At 38.1% G+C, this 23,847-nt stretch overlaps 1 protein-coding gene across 1 annotated transcript in view; it reads right to left on the reverse strand.

The window, feature by feature from the left end:
• LOC111871223 (vacuolar protein sorting-associated protein 13) overlaps positions 1-23,847 on the reverse strand; it is a gene marked incomplete in the record, with an annotated part of 172,647 nt that overhangs the window by 111,618 nt on the left and 37,182 nt on the right. Inside the window, 7 exon segments of the mRNA XM_023864160.2 lie at positions 1,881-2,042; positions 4,299-4,525; positions 8,307-8,583; positions 13,250-13,476; positions 18,190-18,352; positions 22,376-22,452; positions 23,474-23,660. Of these exon segments, the coding sequence (XP_023719928.2) occupies positions 1,881-2,042; positions 4,299-4,525; positions 8,307-8,583; positions 13,250-13,476; positions 18,190-18,352; positions 22,376-22,452; positions 23,474-23,660 (1,320 nt within the window).

Here is a 23,847-nt window from a genome sequence, read left to right on the forward strand (position 1 = left end):
GCAATGTCATCTCATGGTCATAGGTGGCACTATAGTATGTCTTCCCACATACACATGCTTGGATTTGACACTGCTACTTTTCCGGAGTAATGGGGGGAGTGTCAATCATTTTTGAACGACCTAAATAATACAGCGCTACTGCTGATTTACACACTTTACTGTTTGCTAGGGTCCTCAGTCTTCACTAGCCTTATCCTGGCAACAGATTTTAGCACAGTAATTATACCAGTCTCACTATGACTGCAGCACATATGAAGTCTTCTTATAACAGACTAATTCCTTCCTTGCCATCTCTTCTTAATCTTCGACTGCCATCTCAAGAAACTTCCTCAATTATAATTCTACTGGCCTTGGATCCTTGTTATATGGCCTTGGGGCGGATCCAACAGGAAACACCTTTTCCTTACAATTCCTCTATCATTATAGAGGTGTGTTTACCTCGCCATTGTATAGAACTGGCAGTTGTTCTATTGTTGCATGTGTGTTCATTTCTGCAGGAACCTGTTTACCAAGCCACTACCTAGCACTGAATGTCTACTCTGGCTCTGCTATATGGGCTTTCAGGCGTCATGTCACAATATATTCAACTAAAACAATTGTCTGCAGAATGTACAATAAAACACAGTGGTTAAACATAAATTTTCACTTGGCTTTCAGTTTGACAGTGCTAACTAATGGAATGTTGTATGTAAATATATGAAATTTGGCATGAAGATAGAAAATAAACTTATATTAAAAAAAAAGAGCCAGTGATATCCATCCTTCACAGTTCAAGTCTCTAGCTACTGAACAGACAGGAACATGTTCTGCTAAATGAATAGTTCAATTACTTTCCACATAAATGTTCACCTTGCTTTGGATGTGCTTATGAATTATTATGAAATAACAAAGTAAATCTCTGAAGTTATATGACAAACACGTCTGCTACCAGCCTCGCAATGCGCAATTTAAATCCCTAGCCCAGAGCTTTTAAATGTCAGGGTACTTTTAATGCAATCACTGAATGGCAAAATAAGGAAAGACTCTTTCTGTAAACTATGAGAGACTGGAATCTGTTTGCACGCACTACTGTCTGACCTAAGTTGGATACGGTAATCTACATATGGGAACACTTATTCAACTACTGGTTGGATGTGGATGTGAATGTTTTAATGCGGTCAGAAATTGTAATCAAGTACCAAACTCTCTTTCAAAAAATGCAGTTTGTTAAGAAAGTTATATATTTGAGACCTTTGCATATGATGGTTAAGGGTTCTTCCAGTACTTTCATAGAACATAACTCCTGGAACATACAAGGATCTGCATCAAGTAGTCACTGAATATCAGGACAGAATATGCAGTCCTCTTCTCCAATCTTCATATCACATATCATCTTCCTAGTCTTCTTTTTGTGTGAATATACATTCTTGTTTGCAAATGACAGCACATCTAAATACTTTGAGGACCAAATATAAACAGTACTGAATCTCATAACTGCTGAAACTACCAGCTGGTATCTAGTCACAGAAAACCCTCAAGAAGAAAAATAGGCCAACTTTGATTCATTTCAATGCTTATTACAAAATTGTACCTTATGCATTTCTGTTAATGCAGATTCCTAAAACTTCATGAATAGCTTTGCAGAAATAATTTCAAAATCTTGAGAATATGGTAGACCCCCTTTAATGTTCGTTGATTTAAGGTCTCCCCCCCCCTACATACAATCAGTCTAAACCATCCCAAGTCAAAAATCTAATGCTGAATTTCCTCCATTTAAGATTTTCTTTAGTTTTTCTAGAGCTCAAATCTACTGTTCCTCAGCAAACCTATAAATGTGAGTTTCACTGTAAAAGGTTTCTACAGAGTTATTCAACAATTCTCACAATAAGCACATTACTTACCAGTAAGCTGCTAACAAACCAGTTGAGAAAAACAACACGCAAACAGGCCATGTTAGCTTGTACAGACATGTCCACCTTTTCAGCGAGTGTTTCATTTTGTCCATCCTCATTGTACAGCACAACTTGTGCAGACAGAGCTTCCTGTCCCATGATCGACAAGATCTGTAAATACCGAAAATGCATAACTTAAAGCAAAAAAAATTGTGCAAATCTAACAAGTTCTGAACTAAGAAACACACCCTCAGATCTGAGTGTGCTGATTCTCATTTCACTTACAGTTAGCAGAAATGAAGCATATAAATTACCTTGTGAGAAATAGGCAACATTTACCATAGATAGGGTATATTGGGAAACTATCTGTTTCACATATTTAATCATGAAAGGCACTCACCTGAAAAGAACAGAAAGTTCTGGTGTGGCACCAAATTGCCTAAACTGAGGTTTGGGGTGCTCATGGTGATCACACTGTTGTGTGATAGGGACTACAAAATAGGTTCAGTTTGGAAATGGATTTATTTGGCACTGATTCCTCTTATCTATATCTGTTTACAACCATTCCCAACCATTCACAATTAGCCACTTGACTCTTCTACCTTAATTCCTTAGCACTCCATCATCATACACAGTTCCTTGTTGAAGTGAGGTAACCCAGGAGGTACGAGCAGACTTCACTGTGGACTGTCTAGCAAATGCTGAGCTCAGCAATGTATCATCTATTGTGGCTCATGGGAATTCATGTTTCTGATGCCTAGTAAATGGATAACTTTGCAACATTCCAGTGGTCCTCGCATTCCAAAATCTGCAATCCCCACATTCAAAAATCTGTGGTCCTACATTCTTAAATCTTCAGTCCTCACATTCTAAAATATGCAGTCCCACATTCTGAAATCTGCGGTCCCCATCCCACATTCAGAAACCTGCAGTCCCCACATTCCAAAATATGCAGTCCTCACATTCCAAAATCTGCCATCCTCACATTCTAAAATATGCAGTCCTACATTCCAAAATCTGAAATCTGTGGTCCCCGCATTAAAAAATCTGTGGTTCCACAGTCCAAAATCTGCGGTTCCCACATTCCAAAATCTGCAGTCCCCACATTCAGAAATCTGTGGTCCCAACATTCAGAAATCTATGGTTCCACACTGCAAAATCTGCAGTCCCCATATTCAGAAATCTACAGTCACTACATTTTGAATTCTATGAATTCAGACATCATGTCACAATATGATCATCATCTTCAGGGTACTGTGTAATATGGTAGATTTTCATGAGACAAAGATGCTGCCTTTAACTTCATTCCAGAAGTAATCTTCAAGTTGTAACGAGTACCTTGCATTCCTCTACACAATGTAAGTGCTGTTGCTCTCCATTCTCTTATTTGAAGAAGGACCATAGGAGATTTCCTCACTCCTGTTTCGTGTCTAGTCTTGAGCAGATAAAAAATCCAGTTCCTTCTCTCTTCCTCCCTCCCTCCCACCTTCTTCTAGTCTTGTAATCAGGTACAGTACTTATTTCTAAAATAGTCCACACAGTGAACACTTACACAACTGGAAATACTATGAAACAAACTCTACAACTAAAAAGTTATTTTGGAACATAAATGTCATTTAATACAAAATTAGGCCTATACAGTATAACATTGCCTCAACAGCAGCACTGAATTACACAGAGAAATTTGGAATTCAAGCCAGAATGGGACCCCCCAAAGATCACAGGTACAGCAAACACATTTTTGGAGACAACTACTGTGTTTCATTAGGCTAGACCATCAAAGAAATTTGGACAACAGAGAAAAACTGAAATTCACAAATATAGTTGAAGAAATATGAGCACACCACTGTGGGTATGATGATGGCAATGATACTTGCATTGTCACTGTAACATTTGCTTGAATGTGGGCAGTTCCCACACACAACACTGGAAAAATCATTAGGAAAGAATGGTAAGAGAACACCTTCCACAATAAACATTCTGTTACTGACTGAGGAGACTAAAAGGCTTAGCGTAACCATAACACTTATGGAAACACCAAGATCATTTTGTGATTCATAGGAATACATCATAATAACCTAACCTTACAATGATGATGATGATGATGATGATGATGATGATGATGATGATGATGATGATGATGATGACGATGAAGACGAAGACAGACAATGTTATATCACAGTGGCATATTCCAATATGAAGTTTACTGCATTCTGTGATGTGTCACAGTGTAGCCTGATAAAACATCACTGTTGTTTCGGAGGAATCTGCTAGCAGATAATCTACCAGACTAAATGGCACCACATCCTAGAAAACAGTAATCTTCATACTTACCATTGTCATCATCTCAGATCTCACATATTTCGACACAATTTCACAAGTTCAATATGAGCCAGTTATCAATACCAAGCAATACATATTACTTACGTTTGGGTGAACTGTGACAGGGTTGGGGTCACTGATCACTATGTCCTTAAGTTTTGCAGTGATGACTGTGTTTGTCTTCTTCACCACAACACCAGCAACAGCGCCTTTCACAAGTAGGGCTGCAATCTTAGACTTTCTATTCCCAATTTCCACCCTGAAATACTCGAGGTGTGCAGTCACCTTCAAATCAATCTCCTGTACAGATATCCTCTTCTTCCTCCTTTGTACTGCAAAAACAAACATATCTCATTATGCCAATTTTTCTTTCCAAGCAGACTATTTTTTTATTATGCTGCTGAAAACTGAGACATGGGTCCAGCCATTTAGAAGGTATACTTGCTATGTTGTACCAGCACACTTCAGGTCAGGCTATCATTTGGTGGTATTCACATAAGAACACAGAGTCATTGCCAATTCAGAAGTTCTCTTGAAGGAGTAAATTGTGTACATCATCCTCTCTCTTGTGCCTTAAAAATTCATATGGGGATATTATAAAATAGTAAAACTGAAGAGCAGAGTGCAAAGCATAATTCTGAAACACTGTGACTTCAATATTCATATTAAGAGAAAACATGGCTGTAAAGAGTGATGTGCAACATACATTCATTCATTCATGAAACTAGGCTAAAATTAAGTGTAAAATATATAACTTCATAAAACAAGTTTCTTCTGGGGGCACATGATAGTGTAGCCAGGTGAGGCACTATGTTACAAGCCAGAAGGTGGTGGGTTTCATACCCAATGAGGTCACTGGACTTTCTCATTGTATTCTACTAGCTGCACTATGGCCCTGGGGTTTACTCAGCCGCTAACAGAAATGAGTACCAGGAATCTAACTGGGGGGTAAAGGGCAGCCAGTGTGTAAGGTTGACAAACTCACTGCCATCTGCGAGCCAACTGTCTATGCAATGTGGAAACCTCCACATCTCACAACCCTATGGGACTCCATGGACTGTTACAGGGATAGTTTCACCTTTTTCTTTTTTTACAAGTTTCTTCTTGTAAACTAAACAATCTGTAAAGTGGTCAAAATATTCCCTGCTTGTTATGAAATCTTAGGCACACCACTGGAACCCATTCTCAGACGATTCAATTAACACTACGTGGGGCAATCCAAAAGTTTCCCAAATTTGAATTTTGCGTGCAAATGGTAATGAGTACATCGAAATACCGCTAGGTGTCTCCTCACACATCCTTCTTGAATCAGTGTGGCAAGCGGCGTCGAGTTGAGTGGTTGGGTTTATTGTTGGTGAATGTATTTCCATTGTTGTATTTCTGTGAGTTTGCGGTTTTGTGACGGCTGACCTGAGAGAGCAGCGTGTCTGTATAAAGTTTTGTTTCAAACTTGGGAAAACCGCTGCAGAAACGCAGCAAATGTTGAAGCAAGCTTTTGGTGAAAACACTTTAGGCCAGACACAAACTTACAACTAGTATAAGCGTTTTAAAAATGGCCGAACATTGACTGATGACGGCGATCGTTCGGGACGGCCGTCAACGGGCAAAACACGAGAAAATGTCGCGAAAGTTAGGGATCTGATTCTGCAAGATCGTAGACTGACCATCCAAGACCTCTGTAACACCTTGGGACTAAGTTATGGTACATGTCAAAGAATTTTGTAAGAGGAACTGAAGAGGAGGATTGCGGCAAAGTTTGTGCCATGACTGCTGCAAAATGAACAGAAGCAGCATCGCTTGGAAGTCTGCAGGGAACTTCAGCAACAGCTTCAAGAGGAGCCAAGCTTTCTTTCGAAGGTTGTCACTGGTGACGAAAGTTGGGTTTATGGCTACGACCCTGAAAGCAAGCAGCAATCGGCGCAATGGAAGAGTCCTTCTTCACCTCGGCCAAAAAAAGCTCAACAAGTCAAGAGCAACATTAAGTTCATGTTGATCTGTTTTTTTGATATTGACGGGATTGTTCATAAGGAGTTCGTCCCTCCTGGTCAGACAGTCAATAAAGAGTTTTATCATGATGTTCTAAGGCGTTTGAGGGAGAACATGAGGAGAAAACGTCCAGAAAAGTGGCGCATGAACGACTGGGTACTCCACCATGACAACGCACGACTGCATACGGCTTACATTGTGCAGGAATTTTTGGCTAAAAACAAGATGGCAGTTGTTCCCCACCCACCATACTCACCAGACTTAGCTCCATATGACTTCTTTTTCTTCCCCAAGATAGATCAAGTTGAAGGGGCAAAAATTTGATCCAGTTGAGGAAATTCAAGCGGAAATGCAGACGGTACTAAACACCCTAACATCCTTCCTAACTAAACATCCTAACTGGGATCGGTGTATGCGCTCCCAAGGGGACTACTTTGAAGGTGATGGTGCAGAATAAGATCTATGTAAGACGTAATAGTTTTTATTAATATATTTCGGGAACTTTTGGATTGCACCACGTATAATACTCCATTTCTTTAAAATCCATTTTAATATTATCCTCATATCTATTCCTCTCTTTCTACCAGTTTTCTAATAAAAAATGTTGTATGCATTTGTGTTACGTGTGCTATATGTCCCACCTATATCATCCTTCCTAACATTTGATGCAAAATATAAATTAAGAGCATCTATCTTTCTGAAACTTCCTTTCCCTTAAGAAATATCATTCCAGAAGAAAGAGTATTTCCTGAAGATCTGTGACAACTACTTGATCTAAGTTATGTTTACTGTGAGCATTATCTGAGATATTCTTAATGTACACAACGTTCTGGGAGTTGCCTCAACTTCATCTTCTGGTGATATATAGTACTTATATTATGGTGTAACACCCATTTAGTATTCCTCAGTTTATGGTTTTTCCATCATTTAATGTTCAATTTTAACATTCCCAAGACAATCCAGTGTTAAATGTCCTCCATTTAAGACTTTCCTCAATTCAATGCTCCTCAAAGAAAGCTTAAATGGAGGAGGGGAGGGGGTTCCCATTGTATTTTTATTATCTTTATTTTAATATTACAATTAGTGGTGACAGCTGCATTCTACTGCTGATGACAATGTGTTCATGGCCGTTTTTCAACATCATTGGAACTGTACATCTGTCAGATGTTTGTGCCACTTGGACAAACTGGGAAACTTCTACTACAAAGAAGTTCTACAGATGTGCAGCAAAAATGACCTGATAAATGGCACAACTGTGGTTTCTCCAGCATGATAATGGTCCTGCTAATTTTGCCTTTCCTGTGCATGGATTTCAGGTTATATGAGCCAGCCACCATACTCCCAAGATCTATATCCATGTGATTCCATTTTTTTTTCTTACACATGAATCTGTATTCACTGGAAACCGATCTGAAAATGTTGACATCACTGAATAAGTTGCAAGTCTTGCACAGATGCTTCCAGCAGTAGCAAATCACTGGACTCACTCTATACAGTTGCAACAGAAGTACTTAACAGGAAAGAGCATTAAATGGATACTAATGCATTAAATATATTCTGCCTGGAAATGTTTCAATCTGACTATCAAACTAAATTCATGCAACTGAGCCCTTCTCGAGAAGATGCCATTTGTGCAGCTACTCAAGAACTTCCCAACATTTTATGGAACCCGAAGGTTCATTATCGTGTTCACAAGAGCCCTCCACTGGTCCCTATCCTGAGCCAGATTGATCCAGTCCATACCATCCCATCCTATATCTCTAAGATCACACCTTCTAATTCTCTTTTTCTTCATGAGAATAAAAGTTATGCCAGATGATTGCTGTGATCACACATGTGATGCCAAATAATTTGGTACCTAGGTACTAACATTACAACAGAGCATGCTGCTTCCCTCTGAAGATATTTTTTAACCTTATAATGGAGCCTCCATGCTCCCCCAGAATGTTTGTACATAACTGCCAAACTATCTGGTGTCACATTGTAGAAGAGGGAGATCTGCAGAATCGCTGCTGTAGGAACTAAAATCTCACATTATGCCAATTCATGACATCTAATTCACAGACTGGTTTCACTCTACTTAAACCACATTGTTAAAGAGCCATAAAGGGGGACAATGTAACATACTTGCTTTGCTCTGTTCAAATGCTACACCCTCATCCTCAGGAATGATGCTGAGAGGAACCTTGACAGGCGCTGCTGTAGGAGACGGCTGACTGATGACACGATCCTGTAAAGGTTTCTTCTGTGCTTGCTCCAGCCGGCTCTGGAAGGAGTTGAATATTTCGAGCAGAGCTAAGAGGGACTCCTGGTGCAGCAAGACAGTCAGTGTTGTGAAGTTCACATCCACCAACTTCAAGACTGAGCCATGTTTCGTGTGGAACTCCGGTGACCGTTTGTTTACCTATATAATGTAAGAAATTCTGTCACTCAATGATATTTGAATAGTTGGGCTCTTGATACATATGAAGTCACAAAAGAGTGAAAGCAATTTCTGATAATAAAAAAGCCTGCATGATGGGAAGGGGCACAAAATAGGTACCACAAATATAATTTTTGTTTGTGGTTTATGCTTTCAGTAATTTTCAATATATAATGTTGAATGGCAGGATAACTGGTGACTGTTGAACTGAAAAAGATTTGGAAGAAGTGGTCATGACTTAATCTAGGTACCATCCCAGCACTTGCTTCGACTGATACAAGAAAACCACAGCCAGAACAGCCAGTGTCCCAGCCAAAATTTGAACTGAGAATATTCAAAATACAAGTCCAGAGCATTACTGCTACACCAGCCTGCTCCATGGGATGATGATGACAGAAGTGTTGGAGATACAGTGGTGAATTTTGTGTGTGTGTTGACTGAGATATGTAGACAGTTCTACATTAAAGTTCTGCAGTGTCTTCCGAAGATATGAAAACGTCTAGAGAAAGGGCAATATGAAGAACGACTTATCCACCATGACAATGGTCTTTCTTACTCTGCTCTGTCTCTGCTGGAATTTCTTGCAAGAAACTGCATCAGCATCAAGCTGATATAGGCTGATCTGTGGCACTACATAACCCAAAACTTTCTTTCAGTAATTTCTGCGTAAAGAGCACCCACATCTTGCTTCTAGTCTATCTGTGGGTGACTTTAGTGCATTGGGCAAGCTCAAGTTTGTTAACAGGTTTCCCTTTACAGAAGAGTGACTATACACAAAATATTCTCCACTACTTAATATCCAGCTACGGATATAACGACATGCAATTAGGTGTGCCACCTTAGCAAACTGAACAGTATACTGATGCATCTCAAGTTATCTTGGATTTGCAGGGCAGAGCTGCTGATGTGTAGTTGTCCAGGGGACACTTAAAAATTAGAAAACTCTGAGTTTCATACAACATGATGATTCCAGTTACCTCATGTGGAATAATACTGATTCTGATATTTGTTGTCAGGTCTTCGCAGCAGCGAGTGTTAAGATTGTGGTCTTCCATGTTATGACACCAAGTAGTGTAGTAAGTGCATAGCAACATTTTGAAGAACATGCTGCCTCTATCTTCAGGGTTGAAGTGGGTGTGGTGGGGATGTGATTAGCTTATATGGGCAAGGTGCAAGGAGGAGGGATCACTCAGATCCACAGGAGGGCAAGAGGAAATTGGTTTGGGCTGCATCTTCTTTCTTCCCACAGTTGTTCCTCTTATTTCTTGCAAGTTCTTTCCTCTCTTCACTGTCTTCCAATACATGGCTGAATCACCTCATTCTGGGTCTTCCTGTAGGTCTGTTTTCCTTATATTTTAATTCTAATGACCTCCTTGGTATCCCTGTCATAACTCTTCTTTCTTGCATGACCAAATCATTATAATTTTTTTTCTAGTTGACATTGCTATAAGTACTATTCCTGAGAAAAACCAACCTTATTTGAAACAATAACTTACAAAAATTAATTAAGAAACAATATAAAAAAGAAATAAAATATACATTCAAAAAGAGCATGTAGAATGGAAAACACTAAAAAGCATCAAACAAAAATTAATTAATAGTCACTCAATAATAGCAAAAGCCGATAAAGGCAACACGCTAATCATTCTAAAAAAAGACGTTTATATCAATAAACTTGATAACTTCATTAACAATAATAACTTTACCAAGTTGTCACATGACGTTACCAATAAAGTACAACAAAGTACAAGGAATTACATAAACAATTGTAAAAACATCATAAAACACAAAGATAAATTGAAACTTATAAACATGAATCCCCGCGCACCACACTTATACGGTACTATTAAATTACATAAACAGGGACAACCAATACAACCAATAGTCAATTGGACAAACTGCCCTGCATATAATCTAGCTAAACACCTAAACACAATATTAACAAATACATTACAACGACCTAATGCTTTTAATGTGAAAAACACTAGTACACTAGCACATTCATTACAACTCATTGAAATAAATGACACATAAATGTGTTCTTTTGATATCGAAAATATGTATACCAATATCCCCACAAAATAACTTTTCAATATTGTTGTAAATATTATAGCTAAGAATCAAAACATTTCACATGAAACAAAAATTGAAATTAATAACCTACAAAAGTTAATGTTAGAGCAAAATTATATTGAACATAATGGCAAATGGTTTAAACAAAATGAAGGTCTTGCTATGGAAGCACCAACTTCAGCAATTCTTGCCGAAGTATTTATACAATACCTCGAACATACAACTATCATTGATATTTTAATGAAACACGAAATAATAGCTTATTATAGATATGCTGACGATACTTTAATCATTTATAATTCCCATATAACTAACACTGAAAATATGTTGTATGAATTCAACAATATTCACCCCAATATCAAATTTACAATAGAAAAAGAAATAAATAATAAGATCAGTGACTTAGATTTATCCATCGAAAAAACACATGAAAACCTACAACTACTGAGCTAATCATCCACAATGATTCAGGTCACCCATTTGAACACAAAAAAGCTGCTATAAACTTTCTCATTAATCAATTGAATCAATATCCCCTTTCACATAACAATAATAACACAGAAGAAAACATCGTTAGAACTATTCTAAATAATAACTACCCACAAAATACCATACAACTAACACAAAAACCTCCACAAAAAATACTACGCAGAAAAATAAATGGACCGCCTTCACCTATTTCAGTCATGAAATCAGATCTGTTACTAAACTTTTCAAGAATACTGAAGTTGGTATCTCATATAAGACAAAAAACAATATAAAACATCTGTTGAAAATAAATTATGAAAAAAATGATTTATATAATCTTAGTGGGGTCTACCATTTACAATGTGCTGACTGTCCATTAAAATATATATGACAGACCGGACGTACCTTTAACTTCAGATTCAAAGAACACATACGAGACATAAACAATAACGGACAAAGCTCCAGATTTGCTCAATATATATTAGACACCACACATGAATATAGTATGATAGACAAAACATTAGAAGTTCTATATATAGGCAAGAAAGGCCGAACCTTGGACACACATGAAAGATTTCACATCTATGAAATCTATGAAAATTACAACTAAATGATAACATTGCTGAAAGGTTTAATCCTATATATGATGTAATAATTGATACATACAAAACATAATATACAGTTATAGCCCCTCCCCCTACCACCACTTCTGTATACACCTTATCTCTACCTCCTTACATTGACCTTAATCTTACATCACCAAATCAGTCGTTGTTTATATTCCCTACACTACGGACAGTACTTTGAGAGATGAGACACTGACTAATGTAAGTAATATACTCTATATGCTCTATATCTTCAATACAAATATTAATTGTTGATTTTAAAAATTTAATAATATTACTTTCACATCATTTTCAGATCATAATTTACTTTACTACACCTACATTATGAGCCTCATACACAATTTTATATACACATAAGTATGAATATTCCAACCTGTCTGTGGGACGACAAATCATTAACCAATGACTGACACGATGTAAAAACACCAAAAGAATTTTATTCTTATTTTATGTCGTACTTCTGTTTTATATAACTTGATTTATTGTATTTTTTATGTCAAGTCTTTTTATATATTTTAATAATTTTTAATAATTTTAATTTTGTTGGTGCTGCGGTTCAGTGGTGTGTATATGTGTGTTAATCATGTGTTTGCCTGATGATGGCTATCAATAGCCGAAACATGTAGCAGGGCCGAAAATGGTCTGATCTTGATATTAGTTGTGTTGTGATGGATATAATAAAGATGTTGTATAATTATTTCTCTTCTAACTCTGTTACAAAATTTTAAATGCAAGCTATTCACACTCATTCTCATTGCAATTTCTGTGTTAAAATATGACATAATTTTCATTTCGGGCATCCTGTTGTGTTATTATATACAGTTCTTTATTGGAGTCCTCTGTAACACAACATAACGGTCAAGGTTAATATTAGCTTAGCTACATGTTTTGGTTTTTAAAGCCATCACCAGGCAAAATACATGATTACTATATACGAGTACACACACTACTGAACTACAATTTCATTGTGATAGTAAAGGTAGATACTTGATAACTGTTACATTATAAAATACAAGGTATAAAAATACAATGAATTATCAACTTATTCTAAAACGAAAGTTGTGGAGTAAAATATGATTAAAAATTCTTCATGTGATATTTCATATCATGAAGTCAGTTGTTGCAATCTTGTTATATTCCAGTGGACATAATGGTATATTCAAGACTTGCATACATACAGCAAACTGAATGGAGGCCTGTAGTGTGGATGTACTATTATTTGACATTAACTGTTTGGCCGGTGCCTCATTTTACAATGTATTTTGTCCGTTCTGTTGGGAATAAAGATTGCAGTCACGTAATATTAATCTTGACCATTATGCTATTGTGTTATGACAGACTCCAATAAAGAACTGTGTAAAATATGACAGTTTAGTACCAGAATATATCTGTGCAGCCATTGGTGTATTTAACTGCTTTCCTGCAAATTTGGTAAAACACTTTAGCTAACTGCCTACTACCATGGATGAGTTACTACTTACATCTACATAGACAACTGTAAACAGATATTTTGAGTCGCCAGCAGTCATTGGGGTGTCCAACAAGCAGACAGAAGCAACTGGATCAAAGTGAACAAGCGAGATTCCTCCAATACGCAAAATAACTGTCATGTTGTAAGTCTTCTGCACCATCTCAACTTCAAGACGAAGGAGATGAAAGTCCAGCAGTTTCTCTGCTTCACTGGCCTGATAGATGCTTACCTTCAAGTCTGCAAAAAAAAAAAAAACAACTTGAAATATTCAGATCACAGCAAATTTATATTCTGTAGGGTATCTCCATATTGGGAATCATATGGGAATGAACAGTGTATGTGCTTTTTCCCCTTATAATTTCTGCAGCATCAGATCAATTTTCATTACCATTGGTATGAAGAACAGGAGTCAGGATAGCGCAGTCAGTATAGCGACTGGCTACGGGCTGGACGACCAACAGGCTGGAGTACGAGTCCAAGTAGGGTGAACAAATTTCACCACTCCATGTTGTCCAGACAGGCTCTGCGGTCCACCCAACTGCCTATACAATGGGTACGGGGGAGTCCCCCAGGGGTAAACTCACCCCCAAATAGTGCCGAGGTCAAGAAAATGTGGATCTATAATCCATACAACCACTTCCCCATATGCCTTCATGATGTAGTGGTTACTTAGTTAAGCACAGGGACAACTTTACCTTTGCTGGTATGAAGAACATAAAACTGAAAGTTACAAAGTTCTTTTTTCTCTTTTAACCTCTTCAATAATATTATCAGGACAACAGCAAGAACGTTTGAGGGAGAAGCTTCAGCAGTGTCATTCAATGCAGAATGCTAACATTTTGGGACAGATCTTTGAAAAATGTGAAACTTTGTCAAGGCTAGTGTTTGACATGATTTTGTGACTACTATTAAACACAGCAGCATTTTCCTTAGCATCATCTTCCTCAAGGATGACATTCTTACAGCCTCTTAGGATCCATTTTAGGTCCACAAAACATTCACTTAAAATAATTATTTTTCCTTCCCTCATCACCACACATTGAGCCCTGAAATATAATGTTTCTTCAATGTCACATGGTCTTCAGTATAGCTTACAACTTTTACTTTAAAACTGAAAACATTCTTGAGAATGTGTTAAGAATCTGCATAACAGGAGTCTCTGCTGCTTACAGATGGGTTTCCATAATCAAGTCACATAAAATACTTTTGTTTAATGAGTAACAATTACTTTAAGTATAAATATTTCCAGGCAGATCTCATGAAGTCCTCATACATTTTGTTGTCCCACAGATCTGTTACTATTATTATTGTTATTTTGTTTATTATTGCAAAAAATACTGTCACATATTTAAGTGACTAGACACTGTGTTTGGATTGGTAATCAGATTTATTGGACTCCAGAAACTGGAAACTGCAATTAATTACAGTGTTACTGCTGATTCATGCACTCTACAATTCACTACAGCAGGCACCAAGTCTTCTCAGTGTTTTCAATAGTTGCTGCTTGGCAGTGGATCCCAAATCTGTAGATTCCTCAGCTTCCAGATTCATGGCGTCTGCCCATACTGACTGGCAACTGTCTCACATCTGTCATGGCTGCAATCCCTGGCTGTTGACTCCTAGCCGGGTCGCCTCCACTGGCTACCGCTGGCTACTGCCTCACTAACCATTCCCTACCTGACTTCTATTTGACTACTATTAGTTGTGTTTGTTTCAATTCTCCGGATACAGCCTAGGGTCGCACGGCACAGAAAAGACCGTTTCCAATTGCTCTTCTATTGTTGTGTGCATGTCTGCTGCAGCGTTCACATGATGGATACTGTTGCACAGCAATGGATGCTCACTTAACAGCACTGTCACATGTTTAGTATGCCATAACCTAGCAATGGATGCTGCTTCTCTGATTAAGTTATTCTGGCTTTCAGTGGACATGCCACAATATATTACTTAAGTATATATTCTGTCTGCATTAAATCTGTTGGACATAACCTTAAAGTTCTGTATCATTACTACGTTTGTAACTGACTTACAAACATTATTTCACATATACAGTACATAGGTATGTTTATGATCTATTTCCATATAAAATTTCACATGCCCAACTCCAATAATTCATTATGTCCATCAAACTGAGAGCCAAACACAGTTTATTGCACAGTTGCCATGCTATCATCTTCATTCTGCAGAAGAATTCCACAATAAAAGTTGCAGTTTTTGAAAACCTGTTAATGTACATCATTCAGGACCCAAAGTTAAGTGACACTAGTGTAGCACCAACTTTGGTGTGGTCTGCAATGGCATGATGTTCATATGGATTCATGTGAAAAATCAATCAAATGAATAAAAAATTGAAATTGGGAGAACACACAAAGGGCACAGTGATCTCATAAGCTTACTTTTTACTATTAACCCTTGAGCGTGGGGATTTAAAAATCGCTTTCGTGGTGCCTCCGGCGGTATTACTTTTTAGTTGGCCATTTAAATTTTGTGTCTAAATTATATTAATTATCATAGCTTTTGAACTATATGAGATATAATTATGAATTTTTCACTGAAATAATCTTAAAAGATGGTGTTATAATCTTACCTGATAATATGGCCGCCCTTTATCTCAACGATGGAAGCAAGTTGATTAGAAGTGGAGTTGTGTGTGGTATTTCTTAAAACATTCATCAAAACACATCGCTGCTTCACAATCACTACACCAATAAACAGTATCCTTCCTTTTGCCTTGTCTTGAGCACACGACACATCTTCTTTGTGGCTTTGCCTTCTTTCCTGTGGCTGGAATCTTCTCCACAAAATGCCGTTCTGTGAGTCTTTTAGNCACCCACTGAAAGGACAGTTCCTTTCAACACGTTTCACAAACAACCGCTGGCGCTGTTTGTTCTTAGCTTTCCTAACCACTAAACCATATCATGTGTTTGGAATGTGTAAATTATAGTCAGCGTTGATACCACTGTGAGTCACGAGTTTATTTTTAGACTTCCTGGCATAGGAGGTGCAGTTGCATGCGTACATTCAGCGACTGCGTTCTCTCCATAACAGGGGAGTCCAAACTGCATAATTCTAGCGTGATCCTTTCAATTCTTATGCCATTTCGAAACTTAGCTTACAGCTTAACGTACACAGTACGTGAAACCACAGACAGGGGCATTTAAATACCACGGTACGACAAACGTCAAACCACCGTAAAGGGTTAAAGGATGAAAAATAGATTAAAAATAGCACTCATAACATGAATAAGTTTCGGTTTTCAACAGTAGCACCACTATCATATGCTGTACCTTAAATCAGTTTTTAACAATCACCACAAAGGGTCACTGGGCATCCACTATCTTAACACCATCTGGTAACCCTGGAATACACTACAGCTCATGTATCAACATGAGAATATCCTCCCCCCCCAGAAAAATATAAGTATATCAAGTATCATTCTGTTTCATCGAGAAGTACTAAAAGCAGTAGGCAAGTGTGTCATCCCAAACTGTATGTCAAAAGTGTAGCCACATCACAAAGAACATATAAGTGGATAAGTTTAGAGCAAGTATGATGATAATGGTAGCAAAATTAGTTTCTGAAATATTTTGCTGTCAGTATGATAATCCATGGATAAACAAGTTATGAGATATGCCATACTTGTTAGAAGTCTATTTCATCAGAAACTGTTGCATCACACTCCCTTCATTTCAAAATGTAGTGCTTCAATTTTTAATTAAAATAAAAGTAAGCAGACCTCATCTTATGACTGTATAAGTATGATACATAATTTTGAATAATATTACATAGTGATTGTAACTTTTACAGGAAGGTCCACTGTTAGAATAGTGAATCTACAGTCATGGATTGGAAGGGTAACAAAAATGGTGGATACAAGGGGTGAATAAAACTTCTGGTGGGAATGACTTTTGGAAAATGGACAATGGAAGACAAAGATGGAGACAGAAGGTCAACAATAGAGTGGAGCTGAAAGCAATAATTTGTGATGATGAGAGGTCAATGGAAACAACCCCAGGATGCATCCAATTGCAGGTTGTAGTATCACTAGTGTTCAAACTTTAACTTCTATTACAACAGACTTCAGACAGTTATGCTTTATGTTTCCTTTAAGTACCATGCTCATAAAAAGGTAAAGCTGTCCCTGTGCTTAACTATTTAAGCACTATACCATGAAGACGTATGGGAGGAGTGGACGTATAGATCCACATTTTCTTGACCTCAGCAATAGTTGGAGGTGAGTGGTCAGCTTCATGCCCTGGCCACTTTACCCCAGGGAAAGATCCCCAAGTACCCATTGTATTGGAGGTTTGGTGGACCCCAGAAATGGTGTGCATGATTGGAGATGTGATAATTCTTGATCCTACCAGAACTTGAACTCTGACCCCTTGGTTATCCAGCCCATAGCCAGTCACTATACTGACTACACTATGCTCATAACCATTAAAAAGTGTAGGCAATAAGGGGTAAGAGAAAGGAAAATTTCTATATCTGGAAGGTATATTATCTATAACAGGTATTGCAGTCAGACCAAGTAAGGGGGTGCTTATTGAGTATAACTATTCTATACTTAACATGTTGGAGTTATGCTTTATTCTCATCACTCAAAGTTATACATAAAAAAAATAAATTCTTTTCTCCTGTAACTAGCCAAGTTCCAGTTCAGAGATGAAGCCCCCAACTTAAAGACCATGGACGTGACATCTGCTGCCAGATTTGTGCAATCACACACCTCAAGAGGCAGTGAGAAATGAGTATGGAGCAATGGTGGAATAATATTAGCTGTGAAAAATTGAAGATACTCATACTCAGTGATACTCTGGTCAACGCAAAACTCCCACAAAGTCTCTCAGCACCTGATCCATGCCTCCACGTTCAACGGCCAAAGCATAAGCATATGAGATATGGCATGGGCATATCACTACAGAAATACAGAAATAACCTGATACATACCACCCATCTGGAAATTTACTTCCATTTCAGTAAACTGCACCAAATCAATGTCCCCAGTAGTTGGTTGCAGGTTTGTTGAAGTGCGCATTCTTTTGTTCAAATCACCAGGCAGGTCCAGGAATTTGTTCACTATAGAAATACTGGAGCTTTGGGAGACAGATTCCTATTAACAAAAACACCAAGGATCATGTCTTAAACATCATAAATTCAGAAGATGAAATATCCTAACACATCTGTCAATATAGGAAGTTAAAATATTCTTACTTTCCCGGTCAACAAAGTAGTTTAAATATTCTTACATTCCCTGTCAGTAAAGAAGTTTAAACATTCTTACATTCCCTGTCAATAGGGGAAGTTTAAATATTCTGACATTCCATGTCAATAAAGGAAGTTTAATATTCTTATATTCATGATGTGTATTTGTACCAACCGTCTTACAGTGCACACAATTTCACCTTTCTCTTCACTACATGTTTCAGCACTAATGTGCCATCTTCAGGTGTGGTTTTGTTTGTCAAACCATTGCACTGTATGCCATCATGTCTCCTTTATAAAATGATTAAAATGTAAATATGTCATGTATAATAATAAAATTTATATATTAAAACTTTTCAAGATTTATCATCTATATGTCGCACTTCAAATTCGTGAGTTACGTCGATCCTCTTCTATGGGAGTACTCTTCCTATATTCTTGTGTATGTTGTGTCCTGTATTGTGGCCTTCCCTTGTGACTGCGTGGGTTGTAATATATAAATTTTATTATTATACATGACATATTTACATTTTAATCATTTTATAAAGGAGACATGATGGCATACAGTGCCATGGTTTGACGTAAACAAAACCACACCTGAAGATGGCACATTAGTGCCGAAACATGTAGTGAAGAGAAAGGTGAAATTGTGTGCACTGTAAGACGGTTGGTACAAATACACATCATGAACGTGAATCAGTGCAACAGGACGCTAAAATATAACATTCTTATATTCCCTATCAGTAGAGGATCACAATTAGACTGTCACAAATTGCTAACAATAAACAGAATGTTAGTATTATAGAGCAGACTCTTGCTATATGTGGGGGGGTTACATTCCTGAAAGTTACTGCATGTGCTGAAAACACACAGAACAGGAAATGCATGGAGAAAACACTGAGTGCAGTGCAGGAGTAGAAAACATGAAAACGGTGGGGTGAGTCACTGAAACTGGCTGCAGAACTGATTCAGCATATGCAGCAGTATCTAGTATGGCTGCACATGGACAATATATGAAAACAGATATTGAAAGCACATATAACCAGGGCCATGTGTACCCAGTATGGACCTTTGCAGCACAATGCTGAGTTGTTTCAGCAGCAGAGGTAAGGCATGCAGTGCCCAGGATGACGTGGGAGACTGAACGGTAAAATCTGCTGAAAATGAATGGCATAAATTTCCCAGATAAGTGAAGTAAGTAGCATTTCAGGATGCCTAGCCTATGATTAAAATGTGTATTTAAATTGCTGGAAAAAATTGTCACAATTACTGCATTTTTGGACTTTGTCTATTATCCAGTATTCTAAAAACCAGAGAACATAAGGTTTCAGAAACCAGATTTGTTTCTGTCCTAAGGTGATGGGGACAGACATATACTGTGCTGGGTCTTCTAGAAAGAGCTAACCTCAAACACTGGACAACCCATGTCAGCATAACTAGTTATATAAATACCTCAGCCCAGGCTAAACAGTAACCAGTAAATCTGAGTGTTATACATCATCATCAGAACATTAGAATCTACCTGGAAAGAACAGAGCCAGTAATTATTAAAAACAAAGGTGCACAATGTCATAAGACACACAGAAACAGCACCAGATAATCCAGAATAGGTGGCTCATACTGTGGAAATATATGCACATTAAAAGTCTAAATTCCATCCAAGAAAATGAAATCTGATCTGATGCAATGATAATGAAAAGAATAATGGTTGCTGTACAGTGGAAGTCAGGAGATGAATATACAGGGTTATTCAAAAAGAATGAACTGATTTCATTATGCAATATTTTATTAAAGGAAAGTAATACAAAACTCCAGCCAAGTCACAAGTATTCTACTCACAATCAACTTTAATTTCCTGTCCTACAAGTGTTCAATGTGGCCACCACCTGCAGCACGGGCAACATCAATGCGATAAGAGAATTCCTCCCAGGCGCATATCAGCATATCACGATGCACTGAGTTAATCGCTGTTGTTATTCGATGTTTAAGGTCATCGAGGTTAGTGGGTAGCGGTGGAACTTAAACGTGATCTTTTACATATCCCCACAAGAAGAAATCACACACGGTGAGGTCTGGGGATCTCGCAGGCCAAGCACAAAGAGCAAGGTCTTTGGCCCCCTTCCGACCAATCCATCGCTGGGGCACTTTTTCATTTAAAAAAGCTCGGACCATCAGGTGCCAATGGGGCGGTGCTCCATCTTGTTGAAAAATGAAGTCATGCGAATCTGCTTGCAGTGAAGTGAAGAGCCAGTTTTGGAGCATATCAAGATAGGTTTGTCCTGTAACAGTGTTTCCTTCAAAGAAAAAGGGACCATAAACCTTGTCCTGAGACACAGCACAGAAGACATTCACCTTAGGGGAATCTCTTTCGTGCTCAACTGTTTCATATGGGTGCTCTGTTCCCGAAATACACACATTGTGATGATTGACTGTGCCGCTCAAGTGAAAAGTCACTGCATCACTAAAAATTAAACGTGATATGAAGGTTTCGTCTTCCATCATCTCCAGCATCAAATCACAAAATTCCATCTGTTTCCTTTTGTCGTCATTGGTAAGTGCCTGAACGAGCTGCAGTCTGTATGGTTTCAAATGTAGATGTACTGTTAGCACACGCCAGACAGTGGATTGAGGGATCCCAAGCTCATGGCTAGCTTGATTTGTTGACTTCCGTGGGCTTCTCTCAAATGCAGCACGGATTCTCGCCACTTGTTCCTTCGAGACTCGTGGTCGTCCTGGAATTTTTCCTTTACACAGACACCCACTCTCTTGAAACTGTTGAAACCACCGTCAAATGTTCTTAGGACAGGGCGGATTAATGCTGAATCGCCTTCAAAAAGCACGCTGCACCATGACAACCGAATTTGTTTTCGCGAACTCGAGAATGCAGAACACCTTTTGCTGAGGACTCGCCATTCCGAGGGTAAATGAACAACTGAACGTTGCCGGAAGAACGACACGACTTCAGCACCCCTGTGGCAGCCATTCACAACTTAGATAACTCCTCTTTCAAATGGTCACTGACTCATTCCATGACAATGCTTGAGAAATGAAGCAATGCGTCATGAAATCGGTTCATTCTTTTTGAATAACCCTGTACTATGACTTGTATGTACATAACTGATGTCAGGCAATGAGAAGGAACCAAAAGTGAAACTTGCAATGACAATTACGGAATCTTATGAAGTAATTAAATTGGCTCTATCTCTAACAGAATTCTTCCCCAGCATATTATTCCATTATTTCCCACCCAACATATTCTTCAGAACTGTATCAAGTGACTTTTGTGTCTTCCCTGTCCAAAAAAAAAATATATATATATATAAACCAAGCAAAAAATCAGCACAAGCAGGCAACAAGTTTGACTCTGCTCGGCTCAGCTTGTTCTCTGCTCTTGCTGGTTTCTTGCCTGGCTTACTCATCAACCATGAAGATAGAGGAGATATATTAGTCCAAAACATGGGACTCTCTTTAAACCATTTAATGTTACAACATAGATAATCATACTCTTCAACTTAAGAACCAAACACTATTCTGTAAGGTCCCACAAGACCTCTAATTCCAATGGGAACAGAACAGGCTACTGGTGCCTAACCTATGATTATGATGACAAAGACAAATACATGAACATAAGCAGAAATTCCGGAATTTTAAGATCCAGCCTAGTATAAGAGATCACAGATGTGTGGAAAGATAGAAACACAAAAGTTCTGTGGTCAGATTCCCAATGATGGAGTCCTGTGTTTCCACTTTTCACCAACAGGTCCTTATATAGGTTAGTGGCCTAAATCGCTGTTACCAATTTACACTAAAATTAGTTCATCAGTGGCTAAAACAATGAAAACACTGCATAAGCAGTTAACAAGTGCAATTAAATCTTCCTACTAATATATTTCTGTGTTTTTTCTATAGTTGCAGTTCTTGTTTTGATTACCAAAAGAGGCTGTGGTTCATCATCTGATGGGAAGGGAATGCTGGCAAACAGAGAGATCAGAGACAGCAATCGGTCATCTGGAAAAACAGAAATACCAACACTAATCAGTTTTTACTGTACATATCTTCAGGCAAAACTAAGGAAACTCGTCACTAATTTTCATTTTCATTTATGGGAAATCTATCTGAGATTAATAAAATATAAGGTGACATTAATATATAATGGAGCAAATGGGGAATCATCTTCATCATATGACAGAACACAGATTTCTAAAAAGAGTATTCAACTACAGACCTGAAGAAAAGTAGGAAGGGGAAGACCACAGATGAAATGGTCCCAATACTTTATGTATCTAAGGGTCTAAACTCTCTGACTGCGCTATAGCTTAAGCGGTCAGTCACTGGCTTCCCACCGCGGTGGTCCGGGTTCAATCCTAGGTCTGGTCAGGTGGGATTTGTGGTGGACAAAGTGGCGCTGGGGCAGGTTTTCTCTGAGTACTTCGGTTTCCCCTGCCAATCTTTATTCCGCCAAATTGTCCATCATCATAATCATCCGGGGCAGGCTACAATAGGCCAATCAGTGGTCACCGTGCCGAGTGGACCCAGCTGGACTCCACCCTCCACTAAGCAAAAGGGTCTAAACTGCGCAAAACAGAAAAATGAGTTTAAGAGGAAGGAAGTAAAGTTAGGAATGCTTGAGTTCTAAATAACACACATTTTATAAAACCTTCAACACAAAGAGATTTTGTACTTCTGTTGGAGACTTTTACACCCCATCCCCCCATTTTGACCTATTGTAAGGTCATCATTGGGTGGTTTGACATTATATGTTACACAATATTGCAATTATGTGTGTCAGTACTTTGTTTTACCACCTGACGATGACCACAGTGGTATAAACATGTAGTGATAACCTCTAAAGTGAATACATTTTAACAAACTGTATAGAACACAGTGTTGCATATGAGACTGTAGACAACTAATCTATTTAACAAGACTGACAAGACTCAGTGGGCACCTTATTGAGTATTACAATTTTACAAACACTGATGTATATGAAAACATTAAACACAAATGTGCTTTAGAAAAAAGTAATTACCTGTAATATTTACTGCCACATTGGGAAGACTGCCTGTGACCTTGAGTTTCGGTAGTCGAGGATCGTCTGTGATGAGACATTTGTCTAACTGAATGATCAAATTAGTTGGATGCAGCAGATGCATAGGGGTCACTGTGTTGCTAGTTAAAGCATCTTCCCATTTCTCTTCCCCAACAGCCACTAGAACCTACACAATGCATAAAGATGCAAATCAGACACTTTGAGGCATTATATTCACACTGAGGTTAGCACATATGACATTAACAACACAAATGCAAACTCATTACTTGTTCAAGAGTTCTACTTTCTGGGGCGTGATGATAAAGTTTACTGACATTTCAGGGAGATGTACTGTCTCCAACTTAAGGGTTGAA

This window comes from Cryptotermes secundus, unplaced genomic scaffold (assembly GCF_002891405.2).
Source record: "Cryptotermes secundus unplaced genomic scaffold, Csec_1.0 scaffold649, whole genome shotgun sequence".
In the NCBI taxonomy this organism is placed as follows: Eukaryota; Metazoa; Arthropoda; class Insecta; order Blattodea; family Kalotermitidae; genus Cryptotermes; species Cryptotermes secundus.